The 27003-nt window shown below is 44.0% G+C and overlaps 2 protein-coding genes across 5 annotated transcripts in view; both read left to right on the top strand.

The window, feature by feature from the left end:
- The window catches only part of ARFGEF2 (ARF guanine nucleotide exchange factor 2), a 100904-nt gene extending 90321 nt beyond the window's left edge, over positions 1-10583 (top strand). For all 4 annotated transcript variants that reach the window (XM_082362785.1, XM_082362784.1, XM_082362786.1 and 1 more), the window contains 4 exons: positions 2396-2564; positions 4186-4324; positions 6205-6322; positions 6878-10583. In XM_082362785.1, coding sequence (XP_082218911.1) covers positions 2396-2564; positions 4186-4324; positions 6205-6322; positions 6878-7054 — 603 coding nt within the window. In that variant the 3' untranslated portion in view covers positions 7055-10583. The remainder of the gene's footprint in view (positions 1-2395; positions 2565-4185; positions 4325-6204; positions 6323-6877) is intronic.
- Positions 10584-22292: 11709 nt separating this feature from the next.
- The window catches only part of CSE1L (chromosome segregation 1 like), a 45681-nt gene continuing 40970 nt past the window's right edge, over positions 22293-27003 (top strand). Inside the window, exon 1 of the mRNA XM_082362789.1 lies at positions 22293-22428. The gene's annotated coding sequence lies outside the window, so the exon portion shown is untranslated. The remainder of the gene's footprint in view (positions 22429-27003) is intronic.

Below are 27003 nucleotides of genomic sequence, written 5' to 3'. Positions count from 1 at the left end.
ATATCCCCATATCCCCTCCCTCTTGCGTCTCCCTCCCACCCTCCCTATCCCACCCCTCTAGGTGGTCACAAAGCACCCAGCTGATCTCCCTGTGCTATGCGGCTGCTTCCCACTAGCTATCTATTTTACATTTGGTAATGTATATATGTCAATGCCACTCTCTCACTTCGTCTCAGCTTACCCTTCCCCCTCCCCGTGTCCTCAAGTCCATTCTCTACATCTGCGCCAGAATATTTTTTATCACTGCAAAAGGGAACTCCCTAACCATCAGCGTCACTCCCCACTCCCTCCTTGCCCCAGCCCTCAGCAACCATTAATCTATTTTCTGTCTCTATGGATTTGTCTGATTCCGGATATTTCATATTACTGGAATCATATAATATGTGAGCTTTTGTGCCTGGCCTCTTTCACTTAGCATAATGTTTTCCAGGTTCATCCATATTGTGGCATGTATCAGTGCTTCATTTTTATATATGGCTGAATAATATTCCATTGTATGGCGGTACCACATTTTGTTTATCCATTCATCAGTTGATGGACATTTAGGTTGTGTCCATTGTCTGGCTATTATGAATAACGCTGCAGTGAACGTTTTTATACAAATTTTAATGTGCACATGTTTTTAATTCTCTTGAGTATATACCTAGGAGTGGAATTGCTGGGTCATATGGTAACTCAGTGTTTACCTTTTTGAGTAATTGCCAGACCGTTTTCCAAAGCAGCTAGACTATTTTACGTTCCCACCAGCGATGTATGAAGGTTCCAGTTTCTTCACATCCTCACCAATGGTTGTTACTGTCTTTTTTTTTTTTTAATTATTATAACCATCCCAGTGTGTGTGAAGTAGTATCTCTTTGTGGTTTTGATTTCCATTTCCCTAATAACTAATGATGTAGAGCATCTTTTGTGCTTGTTGGCCATTTGTGTATCTTTGGAGAAATGTCTATTCAAATCCTTTGCCCAGTTTTAAGTTGGGTTATTTATCTTTTTATCATTGAATTGTAAGAGTTTTTATATATTCTAGTTATTAGTCTCTTATCAGATAGATGTATGATTTGCACCTGTTTTCTCCCATTTTGTACATTGTCTTTTCAATTTCTTGATGGTGTCCTTTGAAGCACAAAAGTTTTTAATTTTGATGAAGTCCAAGTTACTATTTTTTCTTTAGTTACTTGTACTTTTAAAGTTATTTCTAAGAAAGCATTGCCTAATTCAAGGTCACAAAGATTTAGGCCTACATTTTCTTTTAAGAGTTTCATAATTTTAGCTCTTACATTTAGGTCTTTGATCCATTTTTGAGTTAATTATTGTATATGATGGGAGATAGGGGGTCTGCCTTCATTCTTTTGCATGTAGATGTTTAATTATCCCAGCACCATTTGATGTAAAGACTATTTTTTCCCCATTGAATTGTTCTGATAGCCATGTTGGAAATCTCTTGACCATAAATATGAGGATTTATTTCTGGATTCTCAGTTCTGTTCCATTGATCTATATGTCTATCTTTATGCCAGTACCACACTGTCTTGATTACTGTAGTTTTTTAGTAAGTTTTGAAATAGGGAAGTATGAGTCTTCCAACTTTGTGCTTCTTTTTTCGAGACTATTTTGGCTATTCCATGTCATTTACATCTCCATATGAATTTTAGGATCAGCTTGTCAATTCCTGCAAAGATGTCAGTTGGAATTTTGATAAGGATTACATTGAATTTATAGATCAATTTGGGGAGTATTGCAAACTCTGCCCTTTTGTAACCTCTGGCTTCTAGGGAGGGTTGTGGTCCATTCCTAGAGGGCTCAACAAATATAAAATCCTTAATTATGTCTAATAATCCCTAATTATTTTAGGCAACATGTTCAATAAAAATTTCTAGCATTCCATACCTATTTCTATGGTTTTTCCCTTCACATTTGAAAACACAGTTGTCAATCTTATTAAAGTTCATTAATCACCTGATGAGGCTAAAGATGCCCTTGGGCTTTGCTTAACAATTTCTTTCTTTTCAGTGAGTATGTTTTGAGACTCACACCTTCTATCACACGCACTACAGTTTGATTTTCTCATTTTCCAATTTCTTTATAAAATAAAAAGAGGACAGTGCAATCCTGTAGTGAAATAATTGGAGAAGTACACACTCCTGTTCACGCAATGAAGGCAGTACTGACAAAACTGAAACTCTGGCCAGCAAAGCCTGCCATCATGCAAGAGCTCAGCATATTCTTTCACCAGCCAATGAGCAGAGTCTAAATGGAAAACATTTCAGGGTACTGAGGAATGAAGTGTACCTTATAGAGAGGAGGACTTCTGGAGAGTTGTGATGATCTCTGTCTGATACCACAGTGTCCAAATCCGTTCCATCTTCTTTACTTAGCTCTCTTATCCTCCCCTCTCTAGCAAGACACGCTGGATGCAGATATCCATATAGAGACAGAGGACCAGGGCATGTATAAGTGCATGTCTTCCCAGCACCTTTTCAAGCTCTTAGACTGCTTGCAGGAGTCCCACTCATTCTCAAAGGCCTTCAACTCCAATTACGAGCAACGGACTGTCCTGTGGCGAGCAGGTAAGGGAGGAAGCACAGGAGATGCGACAGGTGGTCACACTGGTCACCATCCTAAAACATTAAAGCCTTTGGAAAATTCCTGGCATGGTACACGCAGCTGGAATAACTTACCAGATATTTCATGCTTGAGGGAGAGAGAAGGGAAATTTCATCCTAGTACCAGGAATATTGTCTGGCACATGGGAGACTCTCAGTAAGTATTTGATGGAAAAATGAATTGGTTGAGTTTAATTGATCTAGCAAGGGCAAGAAATTTTACATTAGGTTAAGATTGTACAGTTAGGGACTTCCCTGGTGGTCCAGTGGCTAAGACTCCACACTCCCAATGCAGGGGGGCCCGGGTTCGATCCCTGGTTGGGGAACTAGATCCCGCATGCATGCTGCAACTAAGAGTCTGCATGCCACAACTAAGAAGCCGGGATGCCACAACTAAAAGATTCCACATGCCTCAACTAAGACGTAGCGCAGCCTAAATAAATAAATAAATGTAAAGTTAAGCATGATGATATAAAAAGTGTGGTCGTCTAGGAGCAACAAAAGCATTCGTACATTTTTTTGAGGCTTTTAGGGGTTTTCTCTCCCACGTGTACAAATAAATATATAAGTCCCAGAAGTGAGTGATATGTGTGTGCGTGTAGACACACATGTATGTGCAGGGGTGATGGTAGGAGTCTCATTTTGTGAACTGTGTACAAAAGTGATACTTTATATAATTCTTGTACTGTTACCATTACTTGAATTTTCCACCAAAATGCCTATTTTAATCCATAATTCTAAAATGTCATTTTTCTCTATAGCTTTAAACTATCTAGGTGTTTTATGTCTTTGCCTGTAATAAGATTTTGCTTAGGGACTTCTCTGGTGGTCCAGTGGTTAGGACTCTGCACTTCTACTGCAGGGGGCACAGGTTTGATCCCTGCTCGGGGAACTAAGATCCCACATGCTACGTGGCACGGCCAAAAAAAAAAAAAAGATTTTGCTTATAAGAGTGGTTTACACATCTCTGTGGCTGATTGGTATTGCTTTGTTTAAGAAAACGTGTTCTTCAGGGATGAGATACAAAGAAAAGGATACTTACGGAAGATTGTTCTGGCAGGTGTGTGTGGGATGGATTGGCAGAGGGAGAAGGGATGACAGAGACGCACTGAGGAGCTATTTCAGGAACTGCTGTGAAGTTTTCATCTAGGGCAGTGGTCCTTATTTTCAAATGATAAAATGCTCTAATGGAGGGTCTAATTTGGAAGGCTAGAAAAATAAAATAATTATCATGTTGGTTCTCAAAAAAAAACGTGTTCTTGTATGTGGTTTGTGAAAAACATCTAGCAAGTCAGAGACATGCTAGAATTCTTAAGCACTGTTACGCTTGAGAAGATGAAATGAATGGCTTCACCAGCCAGTGAGCAGAGTCTGAATGGAGAACAGCTCAGGGTGTTGAGGAGCAAAGTGTACCTTGTAGGGAGGATGAGATGTCAGGGCTGCCTTGTCTGGTATCACAATTGAGCCGTATTAAAAATGTGAGATCTTTCAGTATTTCCTAAAGTAACTCAGTTAGTTTCCCACGTGATTTCTCAGCATTACCCTGGAAGTGTGCACTATTTATATGACTATTTCTGATCTCTAGGTTTTAAGGGCAAGTCTAAACCCAACCTTCTAAAACAAGAAACCAGCAGCCTGGCCTGTTGTTTGAGGATCCTGTTTCGAATGTATGTCGATGAGAACCGCAGGGATTCCTGGGAAGAAATACAGCAGCGACTTTTAACGTAAGAAGAATGATTTCTGATTAAATTTCTTACCTGTAATACACAGATGCTTCATAACAATACTATGATTTGAAAAGAGTAGGAGAAAAATACCTATATGCTGACACCCTCACCAACTGTTTTCCTTTTTGTTTTTTCATCCTATCTGGTTCTTCTATTTCACTTTTCTTAATGCCCTGAGGAGGGCAGGGCTTCATTTCTTCCATTCAACATTGCTTAAAGCACAGAAACATAGGCAGGGAAAAGTGCTCTGAGCTCAGAGTCATCCAGCCTGGATTGAAGTCCTGACTGCGTCCTCTTTAGAGCACTGTCAGCTCATCCCACCATTCCTTCTTCCCAAGAGGAACATATTAGAATCGTGCGGGTACCAGGATGTACTTACTTTGTGTGGAAATGCAGCAGTGGGCTGGCAGCGGATGGCATTGAGAGAGCCCCCTGCAAAGAACTAGATCTTTGCCACCCAGTTTCTTGGGCAACTGTGAGCAAGATGCTGTGTCTAAGCCTCCTTTCGCTCCTTTAAGATTTGAAAACATTAACATGCAGTGCTGGCAAACACGGGATAAAGACACTCACTCTCCGATTTCTGGAAATCAGGGGGCATTATATATGTATCAAGAGCCTTAAAGTATTCAATCTCTTTCTTTGACTCAGTAATCCACTGTTAGGGAATCAGGATTCCCACACAGAACATTCATTGCAGACTTACTTATAAAGAGAAAAAACTTAAAGCAGCTTGACTGTGGAATGGATAACTACATTGTGGTATATCCTATGATAGAATATTATGCAGCCTTTAAAAATGAAGTTTTGGGGAGTTCCCTGGTGGCCTAGTGGTTAGGATTCCGGGCTTTCACTGCCGTGGCCCGGGATTCAATCCCTGGTCAGGGAATTGAGATCCCACAAGCCGCACGGCGTGGCCCAAAAAAAATAAAATTTTTTTTAAAATGAAGTTTTTTAAAAATAATTTTCCTTGATGTGGGAACATGCTCATAATACAAGTTTCACCACAAAAAAGCAGGATGTAAAACCATATATACTTGTGATTTTTCAGTAATGTTTTTTAAAAATCACAGACCAAAAGTCTGGAATATTTCCTATTCCAGAATATTGTTATGTGTCTCTTAGGATGACGGAATTATGGGAATTTTTTTCTCTTCTATAATTTTTTGCACTTTTCAGTCGTCTTGCAAGGACAATATATGATGTCATAAGCTGAGAAATGCATTAATTAAAGAGGACATCAGCAGCTCATTTCAATTTACATCAGGCCCAAAAGAGAACTACCTACATAGTCTCATAAAGTTTCTCTAAAGGAGATACATAAATGTTTTTAGCACAACATGTTTTAAAAATAGCCGTTGTGTGCGATGTGGGAAAAGAAAGGCAGTTCATGGTTAACTGTGGGTAACAGGCTCTCGTGCTGATTGTGCTGCAAACCCTGATTGAGCCCCAGCCACGTGCCAGGCCTGCGCTGGCTAACGTTTAATGTACTTGCTTCATTTCATCTTCACAGCAGCCCCTTGAGTTTGGTACAGTTATTTATTCCCATTTTACAGCTGAGCAAACTGAGGCTCAGGGATTCGTTCAAGATGGCACAGCCAGAGCAGGTGTTCACTAAATACCCATCGCAAGAATAAAGAGTTCTTGGGACTTCCCTGACGGTCCAGTGGTTAAGACTCCACGCTTCCAGCGCAGGGGCCGTGGGTTCAGTCCCTGGTTGGGGAACTAAGATCCCACACACTGCACAGCGCAGCCAAAAGATTTTTTAAAAATAAATGAATAATAAAAGAATAAAGAGTTCTTCACTCCATTGGAATGTGAGATGTTCCTCTTTTATTTGACATGTGCCCCCCCCTCCACCCCACCTCTGATTCTTCTAGTGTGTGCAGCGAGGCGCTGGCCTATTTCATCACAGTGAACTCTGAAAGCCATCGGGAGGCCTGGACAAGTCTCCTGTTGTTACTTCTAACAAAAACCCTCAAAATAAACGATGAAAAGGTATAAACAAGTAATGTCTCCACTGGGATTTGGGTTGGCTTTTCATTGAGACTTTGAAGTAACTACTTTCCTCATTCCTCCAAGGATGGTTACATAACTAGCACCATTCTAGATGCATCGGAGAGAAGTTAATTAATTATGAACAGTGGGTGCCCGGGGTTATTGGGGCTTTTTCTCTCAAAGAGCCCCAGCGGAGAAAGGCTGAAGTTGAAGCCAGGCAGGTTGCTGTTAAACAGCTACCGTGATTTTCAGTGTGGCTTTGTTGGAAGAGAGGGTTGAGATTGTGAAACACTGGTTTAGAATTGGAAACTTGATTTACTAAAATGAAAGTTGACTTTGGTAGCAAGGCTGTCCCCAAATAGTTTGTGTTAGGAGTTAAATATAATTAAAAGAAGTTTTAATTTGCAAATTTTTTGCACCTACTTTATAATAGCCAGAAAAAACACCAATATTATTTGCAAGAAGTTCCAGGGTGAGATGAATACTTTTGAAAAACTAGTGCCAAAAAATAGTTGCATGTCTAATTTTCTCTCTCTCTGTTTCTCCCACCTCAAGTTTAAAGCACATGCTGCAATGTACTACCCCTACTTGTGTGAAATTATGCAGTTTGACCTGATTCCTGAGCTCCGAGCAGTTCTGCGGAAGTTCTTCCTAAGGATAGGTGTTGTGTATAAGATATGGATTCCAGAAGAGCCACCCCAGGCGCCAGGGACCCCGTCACCAATGTGGTAGCCCGGGCCCCTCCGGGCCACTGCTGCAGCTCTGCAGCCCTGTCACCACGCCGCCTCTGCCTGGCACGTCTCGGGAAGGGTCAGACCGTAGAAAGTCGGCATCCTGGAGCTCAGAATGGCCTGGATAAAGACGGTTCCATCAGAGTCCCCGACTGAGGCGTTGTGCTATTTCCCTAAACTGTTGCACACCCAGTTAACACAGGAGGTGGGGAGTCAGTCTCATCTCTGTCATTCCACTTTACCGATTGAACTGCCTGTCACATCTGTCATTGCACTTGCCGTCATTCTCAAGCAAAGTCCCACGATTGGCTGTAGATGTTCTGTCAGAGGAAGTCGCTCTCCTTGATGATACTGAACATAGCTGTATAGGTTCGTGATTATTAGAGAGTATGTTAATAAAATTTCTTGTAACGGCTAAGTGCCACCTAAAATATGCTGGGATCTTTTGTTGTTTGAGTGTGCTAGAGAAGTTTGAGTGTTTTTGTCAGTTGTGAGTCAGCTGTAGTTACATTAGTTTGGGGAAAGGTAGGGGGAAAAGGGTTGGGGTTTCTTTTGGGTTTTTTTTTCTGTTTCGTTTGTTAACGTCTGGGTGATTTTTAAAGCATTTGACAAAAAAGATATTACTGAGGATTTGATTGAAGGCAGAGTTTAGTAATTAAGTTAGAATTAAGAGCTTGCAAGGTTTGAAAAACAAATGTAGTGCCTCCTGGCTCTCCCTGTTTTAGTAACTGGGGGAGAAAAAGGCTATAGGAAAAAGTCAACAACTGAATGAAGATGATTAGTCTTCATTGAAGTAAGTATTTGTGGAGGAGTATTAAAATTTCCAGAATACATTGTCCATCTAATCTATGAAGCAGTAACAAAAGTGAAGTAGTAATTTAAGAGAATTAATTTATATCTGAGTAGCCCTTTTCTTTGTACCTCGGGATAGTGAGTGTACCAGCGGTTAGTGTCCCTGCTTGGGCACCGTCCCCACGCAAGGTCCCTCCAGAGAGAGGGGCTGGGGGCTCTGCGTGAGAAGGGTGGCTCCTGTGAGCCTCCCCCAGCCACGTGTCATGGGTTGAACCCGAGCAGACCTGTGCTGTTGTGGGCCAGCACAGCTGACCGTGACCTTGGCAGGAGGTGGCCTGCGTTCAGTGCTTCCGTTAATTTGAACCAAGGAGCTGAGTTCTTTGGAAGGGTTACATTCTGGGGTCCCTATCACGTGAATGACGGTGCAATACTCTCAGCTGCAGTAGAACTGAATTCTGGTGCAGCTTGTGTGGAAGCCGGCGGTCTAGGAATACAGCCCGAGGCCTGCAAGCAGTAGATGTGGGAGCTGAATTTTACTCTGAGTCAGTGAGAAAGAACACAGGCTTCATCTCTGCCCTCTCGTCCCCTGCTCACCGAGAGCAGCACTCAGCGTTAGAAGTGTTGCAGGGTTATTAAGACATGGAGACTGCTCCCTGCGCCCTGTAGTCCTGTAAATTGGGTTGTGTTGATGTCGACTCTGGTGCCTTAGAAGTTAGTAAGTTGGGAACCTATCTAAACAATTGGATAGTTTTTCTTTATAGAGAAGGATTTCTGGTGCTTTTGTTTACTAAGAGACTGATTTCTTACATTTTTTGTGTTCTAACAGCCTTGAGCAATGTGTGGTTTTGGCCAGCAGTACTCTGTCTACTTTCTTCTTTCCTCAAAAGTGTTTTAATTTCTCTACCAAAGAAAAAAAAGAGCAGGTTTAGGTTTTTACGTTATTTACATACATGAGAGAAGAGGGGCTACGGAATTTAGCAGGAAAGGACCTGCTAAATATTTTACCGTGAATGGAAAATGTCAGCACGTCTGACGTCCTGGTCCTGGAATCTGTTACATCTTTACGCTGCAGCATGGACCCCACATGCTGAGACGTCCTCGCTGGTACTGTGGTGGTCACAGCCTCCGCTAGTCAGCCGTCTCCATTAACATTTGCACTAAAGGTATAAATGGGGAGCATGCGGGTTTGTTCATACTTACATTTTCTGTCCAGCTGCGTCCCTAGGTGGAGATTCTTCCTTTCCTTCTGAGGTTCTTATGTGACGTTTTCTTCACTGAATGTGACTGCAAGACTTCGCCCACGTGTTCCTGCCTTCTCTTTCTTTGCCCCCTCTCGCAGAGTAGGAAATGTGTAAGCGCGTTTTGTCACTTGCCGAAACATTCAGGTTTGAATTTCTTTTCAGCTGTGTTTTTTAAAAGATTCGATATTCTGAATAAGGCATTTGAATTGTACCAGCGTGGACTTTTTAGAAACTGGATGTAAAACCATTTAGGGTGACTTTTCTTGTCTGTGGACTGTGACATCCAGAGGAGATCCCTCACTCCCAATGGTAAAGCCACTCAGCCCGAGTTCTCTTTTGTGACGGATCTGTTCTAGCGCACGGTGAACGTGGCTTGTGCCACTCACACACCAGTGAAAGGGGTGTGTGTGCCCCTGCAGCACCGGGCCAGGGGCCATTCATTCACAGGGTTATGGAGAAGAGCGACACATTTCCAAGGCCTTATTTCTTTCTCAGCATGCTTTAAGTGTTGATTTTTTGTGCTGAGTCTCTGGAGAAGTTTTTGTTTGTTACAGGACTGCTGCCTTGAGCAGTTTTGTTTTTCTTCATTGTCCTTTAGGGAGATCACCAGCTTTGGCATCTTAACAACAAACGGTGGATGGGAAATTTTATTTCTAGTATGCATCTTTAGAGTCAAATACACCTTTTCCCTGTTACTCCTCATGTACAAGCAAAGAACATACATAATGGGAATTGTATAATAATATCTGGAAACAACATTTTCCTCTGAGAGGTGACTTTTGTACAAAATGCAAAAAAAAAAAACCTAAACTTTCTCGTCATTCTTTTGTGATTATGGCTATACATTTAGTAGTCTTTATAGTTATTAAAGGAACCTGCTGACAAATGCAAGTATGGCCATCTCATTCAGACGTTTGTTGTTATGATGCAAATGGGTATTGGTTTAAATAGAAGCTGGATCCTTAATACTGCATTTTCTGAATTCTGTTTTAGTATTTGTGTTAAAGTAGACATAGCTTGAACTCACGTGAAATCTTGGAGTTTTGCTATCGGCAGCTTTGTAGTTTGGGAAACAAAGAAACCAAAGCCGAATATTTAAAAGAATGACTATATATGGAAATCCTTGCTCTCAAAAAAAGACACTCATCAAAAGTGTAGTTTTTCTCAGTGTTCTAATTTTTAAAAAATTTTATCTGCATATTTGCATCAAATATTTCTTTATGTGCAAATGTATGTTTTACCTCCTTAAAAATGCCTAAAAGTTAGTTAATAGCTACTTTCGTTTAATCTATACACGATGATTAAGTGCATTTAATATTGGTAATTTAATGAAAAGCATTCCTTGCCCAATGGATGTATACATTTTTGAAAGAATAAGCAGAATTATATAATATGAAATGCTATGTAAAGTTTTCTATGTAAAAATATTATGTATAATACTGTTAAATATCCCATGCTTTAATCAGGTGGTAAATCAATAAAGTTTTAAAAAGTAAAGCTGCTTTTAATGTAGTAATTAATGTATATCAAGCCATTATGTATATCAAACTTGATAATGTATATCAAGTTTTGGGTTAGTTTGTTCTTGTGGCAGGTATTGGTGGTAAAATTTGGCCTTTATGTTTAACTATTATAATTATTAATGGGAGAATATTAATTGTGGGTTTAAATTTTTTTAAGTAAAATTCCCTTCATTCACTTTCCTCCCCCCTGTGAAAGGGAAGAATATCCAGTTATGAGGTCATGAGAAGATTCTTATTTATCTCATTAATTAGTTTGACCAGTGGGTTAGTTCCCAAGAAAGACAGACATCTCCTCCTGCTGGCACTGAGGGCAAGATCGCAGAGGAAGACTCACAGGTAAGCCAAGTGGGCATTGAGCGGGAGACGATTCTGAGGTTCACACAGGGAGCTGGCCTAGGAAGACAGTGAGCTCTAACCTTGCCTTTCCTGCCTCCAAGCGCAGAATCCATTCCTTCTGAAATATGTAAAGTTGTAAATCATGATTATATTTAAAATATTCCACTATTGGGAGTTCCCTGGCGGTCCAGTGTTTAGGACTCCACGCTTCCACTGCAGGGGGCACGCGTTCGATCCCTGGTTGGGGAACTAAGATCCCACGTGCCACGCGGCACGGCCAGGAAAAAAAAAAAAAAAATCAACTGGTGAAATTGACTAATACATGGTCATCTTTATTAATTCACTGGTATAAAACATCTCTCTCTGGTGCCACATTTCAGGTGCTTCCAGGGAAGAACAAAGGGACAGCGCTCTCTTTTGAAAAAGTTTTCTGAAGAGTCTTTATCTCTTCAGAGCAGATAGTGCCTGAGTTTTATCTAGAGCAGTGGTTTTCAACCTGCTGCCAACCAGTGGTTTTCAGTTCTTCTCCCAGGGAACACGGGGGACACTTGGCAAGGTCTGAAGACATGTTTGGTTGTCACAACAGCGTGGGAGTGGCTGTGCTACTGGCATCTAGTGAGTAGAGGCTAACAAACAGCCTGACCCCCCGCCCCACAAGGAATAACCCAGCCCCAGTGTCAGCAGTGCCAAGGTTGAAACACCCTGAACTAAAATGACTTCTTTCTTCTGAGTAACAGGGCTCCTTCAGCATGTGTTACAGGACCTAAAAGTCCCTTTGTGGCAGATACTTTCAGCTTTCTTTGGCCTTCCTGTAAAAAAGTCTCTTCTGCTCGCCCCTACGGAGGGCATGCTGAGGTCACTGGTTAGGGAAGGGCCAGCTCCACCTTATTTCAAGTGCTACTTATTTAAGCTTTTTTTTAAAATTAATTTTTATTGGAGTATAGTTGCTTTACAATGTTCTGTTAGTTTCTACTGTACAGCAAAGTGAATCGGTCATACGTACACATATATCCACTCTTTTTTAGATTTCCTTCCCATTTAGGTTACCACAGAGCATTGAGTAGAGTTCCCTGTGCTATACAGTAGGTTCTCATTAGTTATCTGTTTAATGCATAGTAGTGTATGTATGTCAGTCCCAATCTCCCAATTCATCCCACCCCCCGTAAGCATTTTGAAAGGTAATTTTAGCATTATTCTGCATTTGTACCCTGCCAACAGACTGGAACACATGTTAGACAAAAGTACGTTTCCTTTTTCAGAGGACCAGAGTGGTTCCCCGGAATTTTTGCAAACCTGTGTAACATGCCTGTTGTCCAGTTTAAGAAATCTAAGTTGTCCTTGGGTTAGTGATTTGTATCACATCTTAGGAGCGTCCAGCTTAGTAAATGCAGCTACGTGCCCACAGCAAGAGGAGGAGGAGCAGGGATGGGGACTCCCCATAGGTTCTGGCAAAAATGATTTTAGTATTTTTTAAAATGCCTATTTCTAGACACAAGCCAACCTTATCTGGTACTCAACTGAAGACTGAGCCTCTGAGGATAATTTTATATAATAGTCAATTTTCATCTTTCCCAGAGACTCCCAGTCTTTACATGAAGCTTGTATAGCCTCCTCTCCTTGAACCTAGTTCAGATTTGCCTAAAGAATTTATCTTGATTTATGTCCAAGAAATACCCATATGTTCTAATAAACTTCTTAGCTTGAGTGAATTTGAGCTTAAATAATGGCATATTGATTTCCTTCTCCAGAGTGCATGGGTTTCTGAGAAGAACCAAGCACCACGCTGTAGGAGAGGCCAGTGGTCAGATCATGGAAGCTGGAAGGAAGAATTCTTTTGTTCTGTTTTTTTTTCATATCTTTTTTTTTTTTATTGGAGTATAGTTGCTTCACAATATTGTGTTAGTTTATACTGTACAGCAAAGTGAATCAGCTATACCTACAATCCCACTACTGGGCATATACCCAGAGAAAACCATAATTCAAAAAGACACATGCACCCCAATGTTCATTGCAGCACTGTTTACAGTAGCCAGGACGTAAAAGCAACCCAAATGTCCATCAACAGAGGAATGGATAAAGAAGATGTGGTACATATATACAATAGAACATTACTCAGCCATAAAAAGGAACGAAATTGGGTCATTTGTAGAGGCATGGATAGACCTAGAGACTGTCATATACAGAGTGAAGTAAGTCAGAAAGAGAAAAACAAATATCGTATATTAACGCATATATGTGGAATCTGAAAAACCTGGCATAGACAATCTTATTTACAAAGCAGAAATAGAGACACAGATGTAGAGAACAAACGTATGGATACCGAGGGGGAAAGTGGGGTGGTGGGATGAACTGGGAGATTGGGATTGACATATATATACACTATTGATACTATATATAAAATAGATAACTAATGAGAACCTATCGTGTAGCACAGGAACTCTACTCAGTACTCTGTGGTGACCTAAATGAGAAGGAAATCCAAAAAAGAGGAAGAACTCTTTGTGTAGAAGGATTTGTGCTAACTTTCTGCCCTTTTGGGGTATTAGCACTGAGCAGGCTATCAATGTCATTCATTCATTAACATTAATGATGTTAATTAACATCATTTTTAAATTTATTTACTTACTTATTTTCGGCTGCGTTGGGTCGTTGGGTCTGTGTTGCTGCGCGGGGGCTTTCTCTAGTTGCGGCGAGCGGGGGCTGCTCTTCGTTGCGGTGCGCGGGCTTCTCATTGCAGTGGCTTCTCTTGTTGCGGAGCACGGGCTCTAGGCACACAGGCTTCAGTAGCTGTGACATGCAGGTTCAGTAGTTGTGGCTCACAGGCTCTAATGGCTTCATTAATACACACCTCAAAAGTCACCAATTTGTAAATGCTGAACAGGGTGTGGAGAAAAAGGAACCTCCTTATGTTGTTGGTAGGAATGTAAATTGGTGCAGCCACTATGGAGAACAGTATGGAGGTTCCTTAAAAAACTTAAGACAGAGTTACCATGTGATCCAGCAATCCCACTCCTAGACATATATCCAGAAAAGACAAAACCTCTAATTCAAAAAGATACATGCACCCCCAATGTTTATAGCAGCCCTATTTACAATAGCCAAGACACGGAAGCAACCTAAGTGTCTATCAACAGAGGAATGGATAAAGAAGACGGGTGTGTGTGTGTGTGTGTGTGTGTATAGGAATATTAGCCATAAAAAGGAATGAAATAATGCCATTTGCAGCAACATGGATGAACCTAGAGATTATCATACCAAGTGAAGTAAGTCACACAGAAAAAGGCAAATATCATATGATATCGCTTATATGTGGAATCTAAAAAAAATTATACAAATGAACTTATTTACAATAGAAAAATAGACTCACAGACATAGAAAACAAACTTAACGGTTATCAAAGGGGAAAGGTGGGGTGGGGAGGGAGGGATAATTTAGGAGTTTGGGATTAACAGATATACACTACTATATGTAAAACAGATAAACAATAAGGACCTACTGTATAACACAGGGGACTATATTCAAGATCTTGTAATAACCGATAATGGAAAAGAACGTGAAAAAGATATTATATAGATATAGATATTTATAGATATAGATATCTGAATCACTTTGCTGTACACCTGAAACTAACAACATTGTAAATCAACTATACTCCAATTAAAAAAAAAAAAGGCGCGAATTCGTGACTTCTTTAGAGTCCCACACTTGCTCCTGCCTCAGGGCCTTTGCCCATGCTGTTCCTCTGCCTGGAAGGCACTTTCTCTAGATGGCTTCATGGCTAGTTCCTCCTCCCGGGTTCAACCGAAACACTAACTCCTTGTGCCTTCTTGGTGTCCTCCTCAGAGCTCACCACCATCTGTAATGATCTGTTTGATATGTCTCCCCGCACTGAAATGGGGGAATGGAGTCGGGGCAGGAACCAGGGCTGTTTTGTTTATGACAATCTCACCAACCAGAACACAGTACCAGATATAAAATTCACTCAGTGAACTTTTGGTGAAAGAATCCAGGGTTTTTAATGTTTTTTTTTAGTTCTTTTATTTATTTATTTTTAATTTATTTATTTTATTTATTTTTGGCTGTGTTGGGTCTTTGTTGCTGCGTGCGGGCTTTCTCTAGTTGCGGTGAGCGGGGGCTACTCTTCGTTGTGGTGCGTGGGCTTCTCATTGCAGTGGCTTCTCTTGTTGCGGAGCACAGGCTCTAGGCATGCAGGCTCAGTAGTTGTGGCTCGCGGGCTCTAGAGCGCAGGCTCAGTAGATGTGGCGCACGGGCTTAGTTGCTCCGCAGCATGTGGGATCTTCCCAGACCAGGGCTTGAACCTGTGCCCCCTGCATTGGTAGGCAGATTCTTAACCACTGCGCCACCAGGGAAGCCCAGGGATTTTTTTTTTTTAAGTGGAAATTCTAGGGTGATCATGGGACAGTTCACAAACTCAGGGGAATTTGGTAATTTCCTGTGCTCTCTTGAGTTGCTGGCAATTCCACTCTCCATTTGCCTTGCTCAGCTTGAAGAGGAAGCTGCCACCCAAAGACTCCACTTGCCCTCTATACCTGCCATGGTGGAAATTAGCACTAGGCACCTGCTTCCCCTGAGAGCATTCAGGAAGATGCTCAGTCCTCAACTCCAAAGGTGCCCAAAGGGCTCCGGTTTGAAACTCCACATTCCCTGGATTCTTGCTGGTCTCACTTCCCCCTTCCCCTCCACCAAAGGAGGTGAGAAAGAGAACTTCATTTCTTCTGTTAGGCTTCCCTGTTGATCATTTGATATGCTTTTTGCCATTTCAGCCATTGTTCAGCGTTTTTTGTTTTTGTTTTTTCCATTTCTTTGATAGCACCAGAGCAGTGATCAAATAATGATCATTTACTGGATTTTTAATGTGCAAGGCATTTGTTCTGCATATATTATCCCCTTTAATCCTCACAACCACTCCATAAGGACATAAGATAGCTACCATCATCACACCCCATTTTTTTTTTTTTGGCTGTGCAGCTTGTGGGATCTTAGTTCCCCAACCAGGGATCAAACCCGTGCCGCCTGCAGTGGAAGCACAGAGTTCTAACCACTGGGCCGCCAGGGAATTCCCATCACACCCCATTTTTTAACATGGGGCTCAGAGAGTTCAAGGAACTTGCCTAAGGCCACACAGCTAGATTTGGCGCCCTGCAGTCTGGCTCTAGAGCCTGCCTCTTAACCATTGCCCCACACCACCTATCAGTGCTTGTGAGAGCCGTCAGCTCCTGTCCCCATCCCTCTCCTCCACTACACCTTTTTTTTGGGAGGGGGCGGGGGGCCATGTGGCTTGCGGGATCCTAGTTCCCTGACCAGGGATCGAACCCTGGGCCCTTGGCACTGGAAGCTCAGAGTCCTAACTACTGGACTCCCAGGGAGTTCCCTCCACTGCATCATTGATGCTTCCTTCAGTCCCTCCCTAAGGAGGGATCTCGCACAAGGGAAGGGCTATTTAATGTGCTGGAGACCAGACAGATGGATGTATTGATAGATCGTTGTGGCACTGGCTCCAGAGGGCAGAGAGCACAGCCCACTACTGACATCTGCTGGCTGTGGGGCAGAAATACAACCGTGGGCTCACATGCAGTAAGTCTACATATTTCAAAGTTATATGTCAAGCTATAAGCTTTCGAATAAAACAGACCCTAACCTCCTTCCTTGATAAATACCTTTGTAATACCTGCAAGTCCAGGTTCAAAAGTTGAAATCTCAGGCTCCCCAGAGTTCCCCATGCCAGAACAGAGCAGCGGGGGGGAGAATTGGCCTTTGTCCTGCACCCTTTCTTCTCCGCGCTCAAGCCTCAACTTGCACCACAGGGCTTTGAATGTGTGTGTGGATATCGAGCTCTGTCCAAACCCGCTGCAGGGGCTTCCCTGGTGGCACAGTGGTTAAGAATCCACCTGCCAGTGCAGGAGACACAGGTTCGAGCCCTGGTCCGGGAAGATCCTACATGCCGCGGAGCAACTAAGCCCGTGTACCTAGAGCCCATGCACCGCAAGGAGGAGGAGCCCCCGCTCGCCACAACTAGAGAAAGCCCGCGTGCAGCAATGAAGACCCAATGCAGCCAAAAGTAAAATAAATAAATTTATTTTTTAAATAAACCAGCTGCGAACACGTCTGCCCCCCAGTCACACTTCCAGCTTACAGGCGCTCACGCCGGCTGTGCATTTGCTCTCAGAAGTAACCCGGGCAAGAGATTTCCAGAGACCCTGGAAGAGAGCTCAGGGCCTAAGGGTGGGGACTTCCAGGGTCCTGCACGACTGGAACGTGGTCTGAAAGGGGGTGGCACAGGTTCGGGGGAGCACGGAAGGGCGCCCACTTGACCTGTGGACCCCTTGCCTGTGGGCAGGGAGTGGCTGGAGGAGGGCCAGCGTGGAGCCCTCTAAGGCACAGTGGCCAAGGTCCGAAGGCTTGCGCAGCTCTAAAGTAGCACACCTGGGAAAACGGAGGACTGGGGACAATGGGAGGGCGTCAAGAACGTACTCCCACCGGTCATAACAAATGGTCCTAACAGCTAACACTGTTGGGCACTGTTTCCCAGGTGCCCTTTTGTGGGCTTCATATATATTGGCTCTTTGATCCTCACTACCACCCTGAGGGAAAATAATATTATTACCCGTATTTTAGAGATTAGGCAACCAAGTTGTAAGTAACTTGCCCAGTGTCACACAGATGGCATTGGGGTCTTAACCTCGGTAGTCTGGCTCAAATCCACGCACTTAACTAGCATGATACAAAAGGATGAAAGAATTCTGGCAATAAAGGGATGCTGAAAGATATGTCAGTTATATCTCAAGGACTTCCCTGGTGGTGCAGTGGTTAAGAATTCGCCTGCCACTTCAGGGGACACGGGTTTGAGCCCAGGTCCGGGAAGACCCACATGCCACGGAGCAACTAAGCCCGTGCACCACAACTGCTGAGCCAGTGCTCTAGAGCCCGCGAGCCACAACTACTGAGCCCACATGCCTAGAGCCTGTGCTCCGCAACAAGAGAAGCCACTGCAAGGAGAAGCCCGTGCACCACAACAAAGAGTAGACCCTGCTCGCCGCAACTAGAGAAAGCCCGCGCACAGCAACGAAGACCCAACGCAGCCAAAAATAAATAAATGAATGAATAAATTTATTTTAAAAAATTATATCTCAATAAAACTGGGGGAGGGGAAGAGCCAGGAAATTGTTAACAGAAAGAAAGTAGGTCCAACCGTACTGATACCAGACAAGAATTGGAAGAGGAAAGCTTTGAAAGGGCCAAAGAGGAATATTTCACATTATCAAATGGTAGACTTCATCAGGAAGAAAGGGCAGGAACCCTTTATCCACCTAACAGCTTCAAACTATAAATCAAAAGCTGACTGAAGTACCCTTTAACAATGAACCACGATGGGAGACTCACACGCCTCTCAGAGAACATCAGATAAAGAACATTTAAAAAATAAGAACATAAAGGGCTTAAATATTCAATATATTATCTACAGCTAATGTCCTAATTAGTGAAAGACCAAAAGCTGTTTGTACCATGTGAATTTTCTACCATGTGCACAAGAAAGAAAGGTGCCTCCATTTAAAAAAAGGTAAGAAACAGCAATCTGACACGTCTCAATTTTAGCTGTCAACACTTTTCTGCATCTCAGCTGGGCTTTAAAAGTGAGATAGAACCAAAAGAAGACTTCTTCTTTCCAAGCACAGCCAGATGTGTCCATGCCCTTCTGAATCCAAGTAAAATGTAAGAGTATCTTCCTTTTTTCAGGAAATCTTTCCATACAGTATATGCATTGTTTTCTCAGGGTTTGGAAAGAAAGAAAACTACATGCATACTCAGTTCTAGCTCCTGAAAATGGCTGAATTATTTTCCTTGGTTTCCAGCACAACAGCAGTTGTGGCAAACCTAAGAGTGTGTGTACGTGGGGGCAGGGAGGATGGGGATCCCCAGGGAATCTTCATGGATCACCCATGCCCCACAGAGGATGGAGAGGACCCACAAGCCTTTCTGTGCCCTCACCCCTGTAGTTCTTGAGGCTGCTACGGGTAAGGGGAGAGCGCCCCGCTGGAGCCACGTCCACAGACGTGATAACCTTGGCACATCTTGAGGGCTTCCTACAGAAATGGGCAGTGATGCTAGACAGACACAAGATGCCAGCCAGCTTCCTTCCTGATTGGCTCTCGGGGATGAAAAACCGTTAAGTCATCAGGGTTGCTCTCACCAGGACTAGAGGAAAATGTCCAGGAAAGCAGACTAGTATGATCAAGATGATTGCTTATACTATTGCTGCAATGGTAAAAATACATCTTTTCCACCAGTATCCTAATAATGTACACCTTTCTCAATGGTCTTCACCTATTTATATAGGGCATTTAATTCAACATTCAACAAATATTTATTGAACAGCTACGCTGTGCTAGGTGCTGGGGGTATAGCTGTAAATAAGAGAAAGTCCTTGTTTTTTGTTTTTTGTTTTTAATTTATTTATTTATTTATTTATGGCTATGTTGGGTCTTCGTTTCTGTGCGAGGGCTTTCTCTAGTTGTGGCAAGCGGGGACCACTCTTCATCGCGGTGCGCGGGCCTCTCACTATCGCGGCCTCTCTTGTTGCGGAGCACAAGCTCCAGACGCGCAGGCTCAGTAGTTGTGGCTCACGGGCCCAGTTGCTCCACGGCATGTGGGATCTTCCCAGACCAGGGCTTGAACCCGTGTCCCCTGCATTGGCAGGCAGATTCTCAACCACTGCGCCACCAGGGAAGCCCGAAAGTCCTTGTTTTAATAGCGTCCTTAGGCAGGTCCGGGGGGGACAATTGAAAAAGAGACAACTGGGGACTTCCCGGCAGTCCAGTGGTTAAGACTCCGGCCTCTCAATGCAAGGGGCACAGGTTCCGTCCCTGGTCGGGGAACTAAAATCCCGCATGCTTCACGGCGCGGCCAAAAAAAAAAAAGGAGACAATTACAGGGAGTGATAAGATGTGAAGAAGATGATATAATGGAGGTAGGGCTGTCAGATAAAATACAGGACACTTGGTTCAATGTGAATTTCAGATAAACAGTATAATTTTTTTAGTGTAACTACGTCCCATGTGATATTTATACTAAAAAATCATGCATTGCTTTTCTGAAATTCACGTTGCACCGGGTGTCCTGTATTTCATTTGCTAAATCTGGCAACCCTAAATGTCTCGTTATTGGGTGGTGAGGAGTGGGTAATTTTGTTTGGAAAAAAGTGGAAGGCCTCTTTGAGGAGGTGACATTTGAGCTGGAATCTGAAGGTGCAGAAAAGCCAGTCTTTCAAGGATCTAGAAGAGCCTTCCAGACAAAGAGGGAAGAGCACGTAGGAATGAGGTAGGAATAAGCTTGGAGCTTGGAAGAGCAGAAGGGCAGGTGGGGTGGCTGAGCTGAGTGAGGGTGGAGGGAAGCAGAGAGGAAGGTGATGAGTCAGACGGGTTGGCAGGAGCCAGATCTTGTAGGGTTTGTGGGCTATAATGAGAGAGGTTGAGTAATTTTACCAAAAACTTATAACTACAACCCTTCTACTCAAACAGAGCAACTTCTTACATTTTACACATAGGAGTTGCTTTTACATGTCTGTAGCAAGGGTGCAGTCAAAGATAGATAAACAAACACAGCCGGACATTGTTAAAGTGGTGAAAACAGATTTTATTCTGTAATTACTGGTAATTACTGATGGAGAAAGAGCTGAGCTCATTCGGGACTTGTGCGGAGGTGATTGGATGTTTTAAAAGGAGAATGAGGGAGTAAGGAAAGAACAGGGGCTCAAGTGAAAAGTTAGAGAGTTGGTCAGTGTAAATGTGATGAGACCAGCAGTGTCTGCTAGCTGGGAATTACCAAAGTTAGGCTTCTAGCCTCCCATAGAGACTGGGAGACAGAGACCCTACCTTCCTGATGATTACATTTCAAAGGAAGGGCTTTCAGGTCCTTAAGAAAGACATCCCTGAAGTGTAGGAGATACATATACCTCTCAAAGGGACAGAGGAAGGAGTTCACAATTGTAAGCCCTTTTCAGTAAATGCTTTAAGAAAGGGAGGTTGGAGCTCATCCTCAGATCTTGGTTAGAAAAAAACAGTAAATTCTCTTGGTGGCACTGAGTTTTCTCAGGCAGTCGTGAGGGGGTGGGGTCACCGGGGTCATCCTAGGGACACAGCCTTGTGTTGCTAGAAGCCATGTTCGAGATTGGTCAGCGCTTAGTGTAGAGGTTTGGACGGAGTCACCACGGGCTGAGAGCTCTGCTATCCTCAGTGCCTATAACCTTTTGTTCCTATATTTGTTTCCTCGAATGATGACCAAATAGCATGCCTTTCAGTCCCAGGAGTAGCAAGCTAGCAATTCCAAGGGATGGGCTCTGAGGGGAGACAGCTGAGCCTGTTGAGGGAGGCGGAGGAGGGGGCCAAAACTGAGGGTTGGGATTTCCATAAGTCACCATTGGTTCCTCTTTCCCGCACTCAGTGTGTCATAAGATCCTATGGGCTCTACCTCTAAAATATATCCTGAAGCTGTCCACTTCTCTCCACACACACTGCTACCCACCCTAGTCCAGGCCTAACGTCTCTTTCCTGGATGCCTCCAGAAGCTTCCTCACTGGTCTCCCTGCTTCAAGGTCTTCCCCCATACAGTCCAAGCAGCAACTGGTGGACCTTTTAAAATATAAATTCGGTGGTCATCCTGTAATGGGTGCACTTAAGACATAACACTGGCTTAAGAGGCCTACATCATCTGGCCCCTGCTGACCTAACTTCATCTCCTGCCATGCTCCACTTTATTTTTTAAGCCCCAGCCTAGCACAGTCCTGCCTCAGAGCCTTTGCTATTAGCATCCCCTCCTCCTGGAACGGTCTGCAGGCTGATCCACAGCTGTCTCCTTGTTGAAATTCAAGTCAATTGTCACTGGTTTAGAGGTCTCCTCTGGCCATCCCATTGACATTCTACGTCACTGCTGCCACATCATTCTGTTTTTAAATCCTATGAGAAGACTCATAGCACTTATCAAATTTGAAATTATCTTGTTTATTCCGTTCCTCCCTCTAAAACATAAGCTCCATGAGGGGCAGACAGTTCTCTTCGATTGGAGACGCTTTGGACATGACTTTGGGCAGTTCGTTCAACAGTTATATAAGACCTACTAGGTGCCTGACATCAAAATAGGCCACAATGCAGCGGCCACGCGCCCAATCTGTGCTCGTCTCAAAATGGGCATTGCGATGCCCTACGGAGCGTTCAAAGCCAAAGGGCATTGTCGCTTGTGACGTCAGCACACAGAGCGGGGCCGCGATTGGCGAGTCCTCCCTGGGTGGAGCCGAGCGCCCTCGGCCCCGCCCCTTGCCTCGTCCCCGCTCACGCATGCGCCTCGACCACAGCCTCGCTGCCGCGCCATTTTGCCGGGGTTTGAATGTGCGGTGGAGCGGCAGCAGGGGTGGGTATTGCCGGCTACGGTCCGCGGCTGAGATTCCCTTCTCCGTACCCGTACCCCACGAGGTAAGGCGCGGGCGTGCACGGCCTGGCACAGTGGCCTCTTGGGACCCGGCTGCGGGAGGGATGAGGCGCTCCCGGCACTTCCGAACGCTGGGAAGCAAGGACCGCACTTCTGGGCGAGAGCGGAATATGGGCCCGTGTCCCGGGCAGCGCCCTCGGGCAGGGTCTTCGCCGACGGGTCTCGCCTCCCCCTCTTGGCGTCCCAGGTCTGAGGCCCAGGCCCGGCGGCCCCCGAGCCTGCGAGGGGCGAGGGCAGCCCAGGCGCGGCCTAACCAGAGCGGCCCCAGCGCCCGCCCCTTCCCCTCCAGCGCCGTGCTGATTGGCCACGCCGCTCGGGAAGGCCGCCTCTTATTGGTGGCGCCCGCGCGTCCGTTCTCGGCGCTCTGGGCCACCCGCAACGCGAGCGTAGTGCGGCAGCCAGGCCTGTCCGGCGGCGGAGCGGGCTTGCGGGCAGCCGCCCCGACCACCTCTTCCCCTGGCCTCACTTTCTCATTAAGGAGGCGGTGGAGCGGCACCTCCCAGTGCTTCAGTCTCCGCGACTGTAACACGGGCTTCGTGATCTCACTTTGGTGAGTTGCTCGTGAAGATTAGCTTGTAGTCCGTGCACCGGGGGGTCCACGCACCTGCGCGGTAACACGGGGTCCGCCTCTTGGGGGAGACGCTGTGGCGTGGTATACCGTTCGGAGCATGGAATTCAGCTTTGGAATGAGAAGGCCTGGGTCCGTTCCAGATTTAGCCTCTCCCTAGGGGTGTAACATAGGGCTGGTCTCTTCATCTCTCCGGCCTCCACTTCCTTATTTGCCAAGTGGGGTTGAAAACATCTACTTCGTAAAGTGGCTGAGGATCCACTGAGTTACTACCGTGGTTTACAAAGTCCCGTCGGTGGTGACCATTGTCCGCCTCTCCCATCTGTCTCTTCTCCTCCTTAGCCACTGTAGCCATACTGCTGACCTTTCTTTTTCTTAAATGTTCCAAGCTCATGTCCTCCATAAAGCGTTTGGACACGCCTTTCCTCTGCTTGGAAATTACCAACATCAGGTCTTTGCTGGTTCCCTGTCCTTCGAGTTTCACTCCCCGTACGCCTTTTTTGACAAACCTCTCAAAGGATCTCTTTCCTTCAACTCTTCATCACATCACCCGAGTTTTAGTTACTTCACAGCTTTTATCATATGCTAGAATCACGTGTAGTTTACTTGTTTATTGTCTTCCTCAACTGCTAGGATGTAAAAAAGCAAGGACCTCCCCTGTCTCATTACTGCTGTACGCAGATAGCTGTTGCTTGCCACGTGGTAGATGCGCAAGTATTATTCCTTGGAATAATAATGCACAGAAAGGGGCTTTTTACTCTTGGATCCTAACAGTGCTCTTTTTCTCCTCCACTTGGGCCCCCATAGTCAAATGTTTGGCCCTTTTTGGTGTGTCTCCATTTTTTGCATAATTCTTGGGACTTGATCTACCCAGCCTCTTCCCTCTTAAGACCCTTAATCTTTCATTTCTTTACATCAGTGCAAGAGACTTCTCTCTCCCCTTCTGTTTACTTTGATTTCTGCTGGTTGGGGACTGGGATAGAGGGAAACCATTTCCTGTATAGTATTAGATGGGTTTCGGGGGCAGTGCTCTACCTTTGGTATTGTTCCTTTATTCATTTAATAACTTGATTGAGCATCCACTTAATCTCTGTGAATACAGTGAAGAAACAAAAATGGACGAAGTCCCTTCCCTTGGGAAGCTTATATTTTAGTGAGAGAAAGAAACAAGAATACAAATAAATGACCTAGATAATTTCAGATAGTGACAGACGAAGGCGACTTCTCTGAGGAGGTGGCATTTGAGCTGAGACCAGCTATGGAAAGATGAGGGAACAGAACATTCCAGGCAGAGAGAATAGAAAGTACAAAGGGCTCGGGACAGGAACAAGCCTGGAATATTTGAGGAAAATCCAGCTTGCACAGAGTAGTATATGAAGGGAGAGGTATCCAGGGGCCAGATCACATAGGGCTTTGCAGACAATGTAAAAAGTTTGGATTTGCATCTCATTGGTATGTTCTTGTGATTAGAAAGCAGAGAGTGGGACTTCCCTGGTGGCGCAGTGGTTAAGAATCCGCCTGCCAATGCAGGGGATGCGGGTTCGAGTCCTGGTCCGGGAAGATCCCACATGCCCACTAAGCCCGTGCACCACAACTACTGAGCCCACGTGCCACAGCTGCTGAAGCCTGCATGCCTAGAGCCCATGCTCCGCAACAGGAGAAGCCACTGCAGTGAGAAGCCCGCACACCGTAACGAAGAGTAGCCTCTGCTGTCTGCAACTAGAGAAAGCCCGTGCGCAGCAACAAAGACCCAACGCGGCCAAAAATAAATAAATAAATTTATTAAAAAAAAAAAAAAAAAAGCAGAGGGTGGATTGAGGTGTTGGGATATGTTCTTGATGTGTGTGTGCGCCAGATAGTTTTCATTTATTGGATCTCTCTCCCTTTCCCCAAATGTAAGGCCTCAGGAATGGTTCTCTAATGTGGAGGAAATATCTAAGGAAAAGGCACACATGTTGGATCAACTTATGTCACAGATGTCTGTGAGATGGCCTTGGAAAGCAAAGCTTTTATTCCAAAAATTTTCATCTGTAATTGAGGGCCTGTGAGAAGAGGCTAGACTTAGGCCCAGCTATTCTTTCAACAAGAAGAACTTGGGATTTAGATAAGTCTGTCATAATTGATTTATTGTGGTACATATTTTTTATTTTTTGTGTATTGGTAGGGATTTCCAAAAATAGCTCAGTGGAGAAGTAAAGTATCACCCCTTATTTAAAGGCAAAAGTGAATTTTTTCATTTCTAGTTTGAGTCTTTAAAGTCAATAACACTTTTTACATTTATATATTGCTAACATTTCCAAGTGTCAAAGTACCTTCACCTGTGGCAAATAAGATAATTTAATTAGACCTTGATCTTGCTGATATATTGTGAAAATCTGTGGAGTATTCTCTAAAATTACCTGATTTGTCATACTTTCCCAAATCAAGGCTAAGCTTATAAATTGGGTGTATAGACATTGTCACTGAGGAGATAGAAAAAGGATTTGTTGACATTTAGTCCCTTAACTAACATTAAAAATATAGGACTTATATAGTATTTTAACTTTCAGGGTTGTAGCATGCATATTTATATCCTCCTCCCCTCACGCCTCACACAGTTTTTCCCCCTACACACTTTTTTTTAATTTAAAAATAGTTCCACCCTAGCACTTCAACTTTGTTGTTTTATGGGGTCACTCTGTCATGTGCTCTTAGAATCAGTTGTCTCCAGCTCTTCCTGGTTGTCACAGTCAATTGACCAAAATAAATGTGAAGAATGATAGTGCTTTTTGATGGGGAAAAAAAATCAATAAAGGGTACGTAGCCTTTGAAAATCGTACAACAAATATGTAGTAGGTACCCTTCACTGTTTTAAGGGTCTAGGGAGATTGCAGTGAACAAAACACAAAGTCCCTGCTCACATGGAGCTTACAGTCTAATGGAGGGAAAAGCATGGTAAAGAAGAAAGCAATTCATATGCCTGATAAAATTGACTTGGAAAAACAGAGTAAGAGAATGGAGAGTGGCTGAGGTGGGTGCTCTTTTAGATGCGATGGTCCAGGACAGCGTCTCTAAAAAGAGATGACGTTTGCAAAGAGACCTGAATGAAGCGGGCAGTGAGCCACAAAGCTCTCCAGGGGCAGAGATATCCAGGCAGACGGGACAGTAAGTGCAAGCCTCCGAAACAAAAGTGCTGGCAGTGTCAGATATGAACAATAATACAGGACAGATTTCAAATTCACATCTTCAAGCATTTTTGAATGAACAGAAACTAATTATGGCAGTAAGTTGGTCACTGTTTATCTGGCAGGTGTAACTGAGTTCCTACATTATGTCGGGCCTGCTAGTAACTGACCCTCAGAGAGAACAGTCTCCAATCCAAACTGGATCCATGTTTTAGCTGGCTCGCTGACACATTGCCTTATCCATTAGTTCATGCAGCAAATGCTTAATGAATGTCTACTGTGTGCCTGGCAGTGTTGAAGGTCCTGGGTATACAGAGAGGAGCAAGACCTACAAAGTCCCTGCCCTAAGGAGCTTACAAATAAGAGATAACAAGTCAAAGGTATCAGATGAGGATAGATGCTATTGACAGTACAATAGGGATGAGGTAGATGATAGTCATGGAAGGCTCTTTTGAGGATTTGACAGTGGGCTGACAGCTGAATGTTACCTGGTATCAAATTAGAAGGAAGGGCATTATTACAGGCAGAGAGAACTGTCTTCGTCTGGTTTGAGGAACATAAAGAAGGCTTTGGGGGCTGGAACATAGGGGCAAGAAGAAGGTAGGAGACGAGGTTGACAGGTGCCAGATTGCATGGGACTCTGTCATGAAGAAAGTTAGTAAAATGCAGATTTATTGAGGAGTGTCTTTAAAAACTCAACAAAATAGATTCAGTTAACATCTATAATCCCCTCAGCACACACACACAGTTTCTAACATGTTGCCTTGCATAAATCCCAAAAGGTAGAATAATTTGCATGTGGCAAAGTAAGTTTTTTTTTTAGCTCA

The sequence above is a fragment of the Balaenoptera borealis genome (genome assembly GCF_965194805.1).
Source record: "Balaenoptera borealis genome assembly, chromosome: 16".
In the NCBI taxonomy this organism is placed as follows: domain Eukaryota; kingdom Metazoa; phylum Chordata; class Mammalia; order Artiodactyla; family Balaenopteridae; genus Balaenoptera; species Balaenoptera borealis.
Note: the sequence above shows the minus strand (reverse complement) of the source record. Positions and strands in the feature narration are given on the sequence as shown.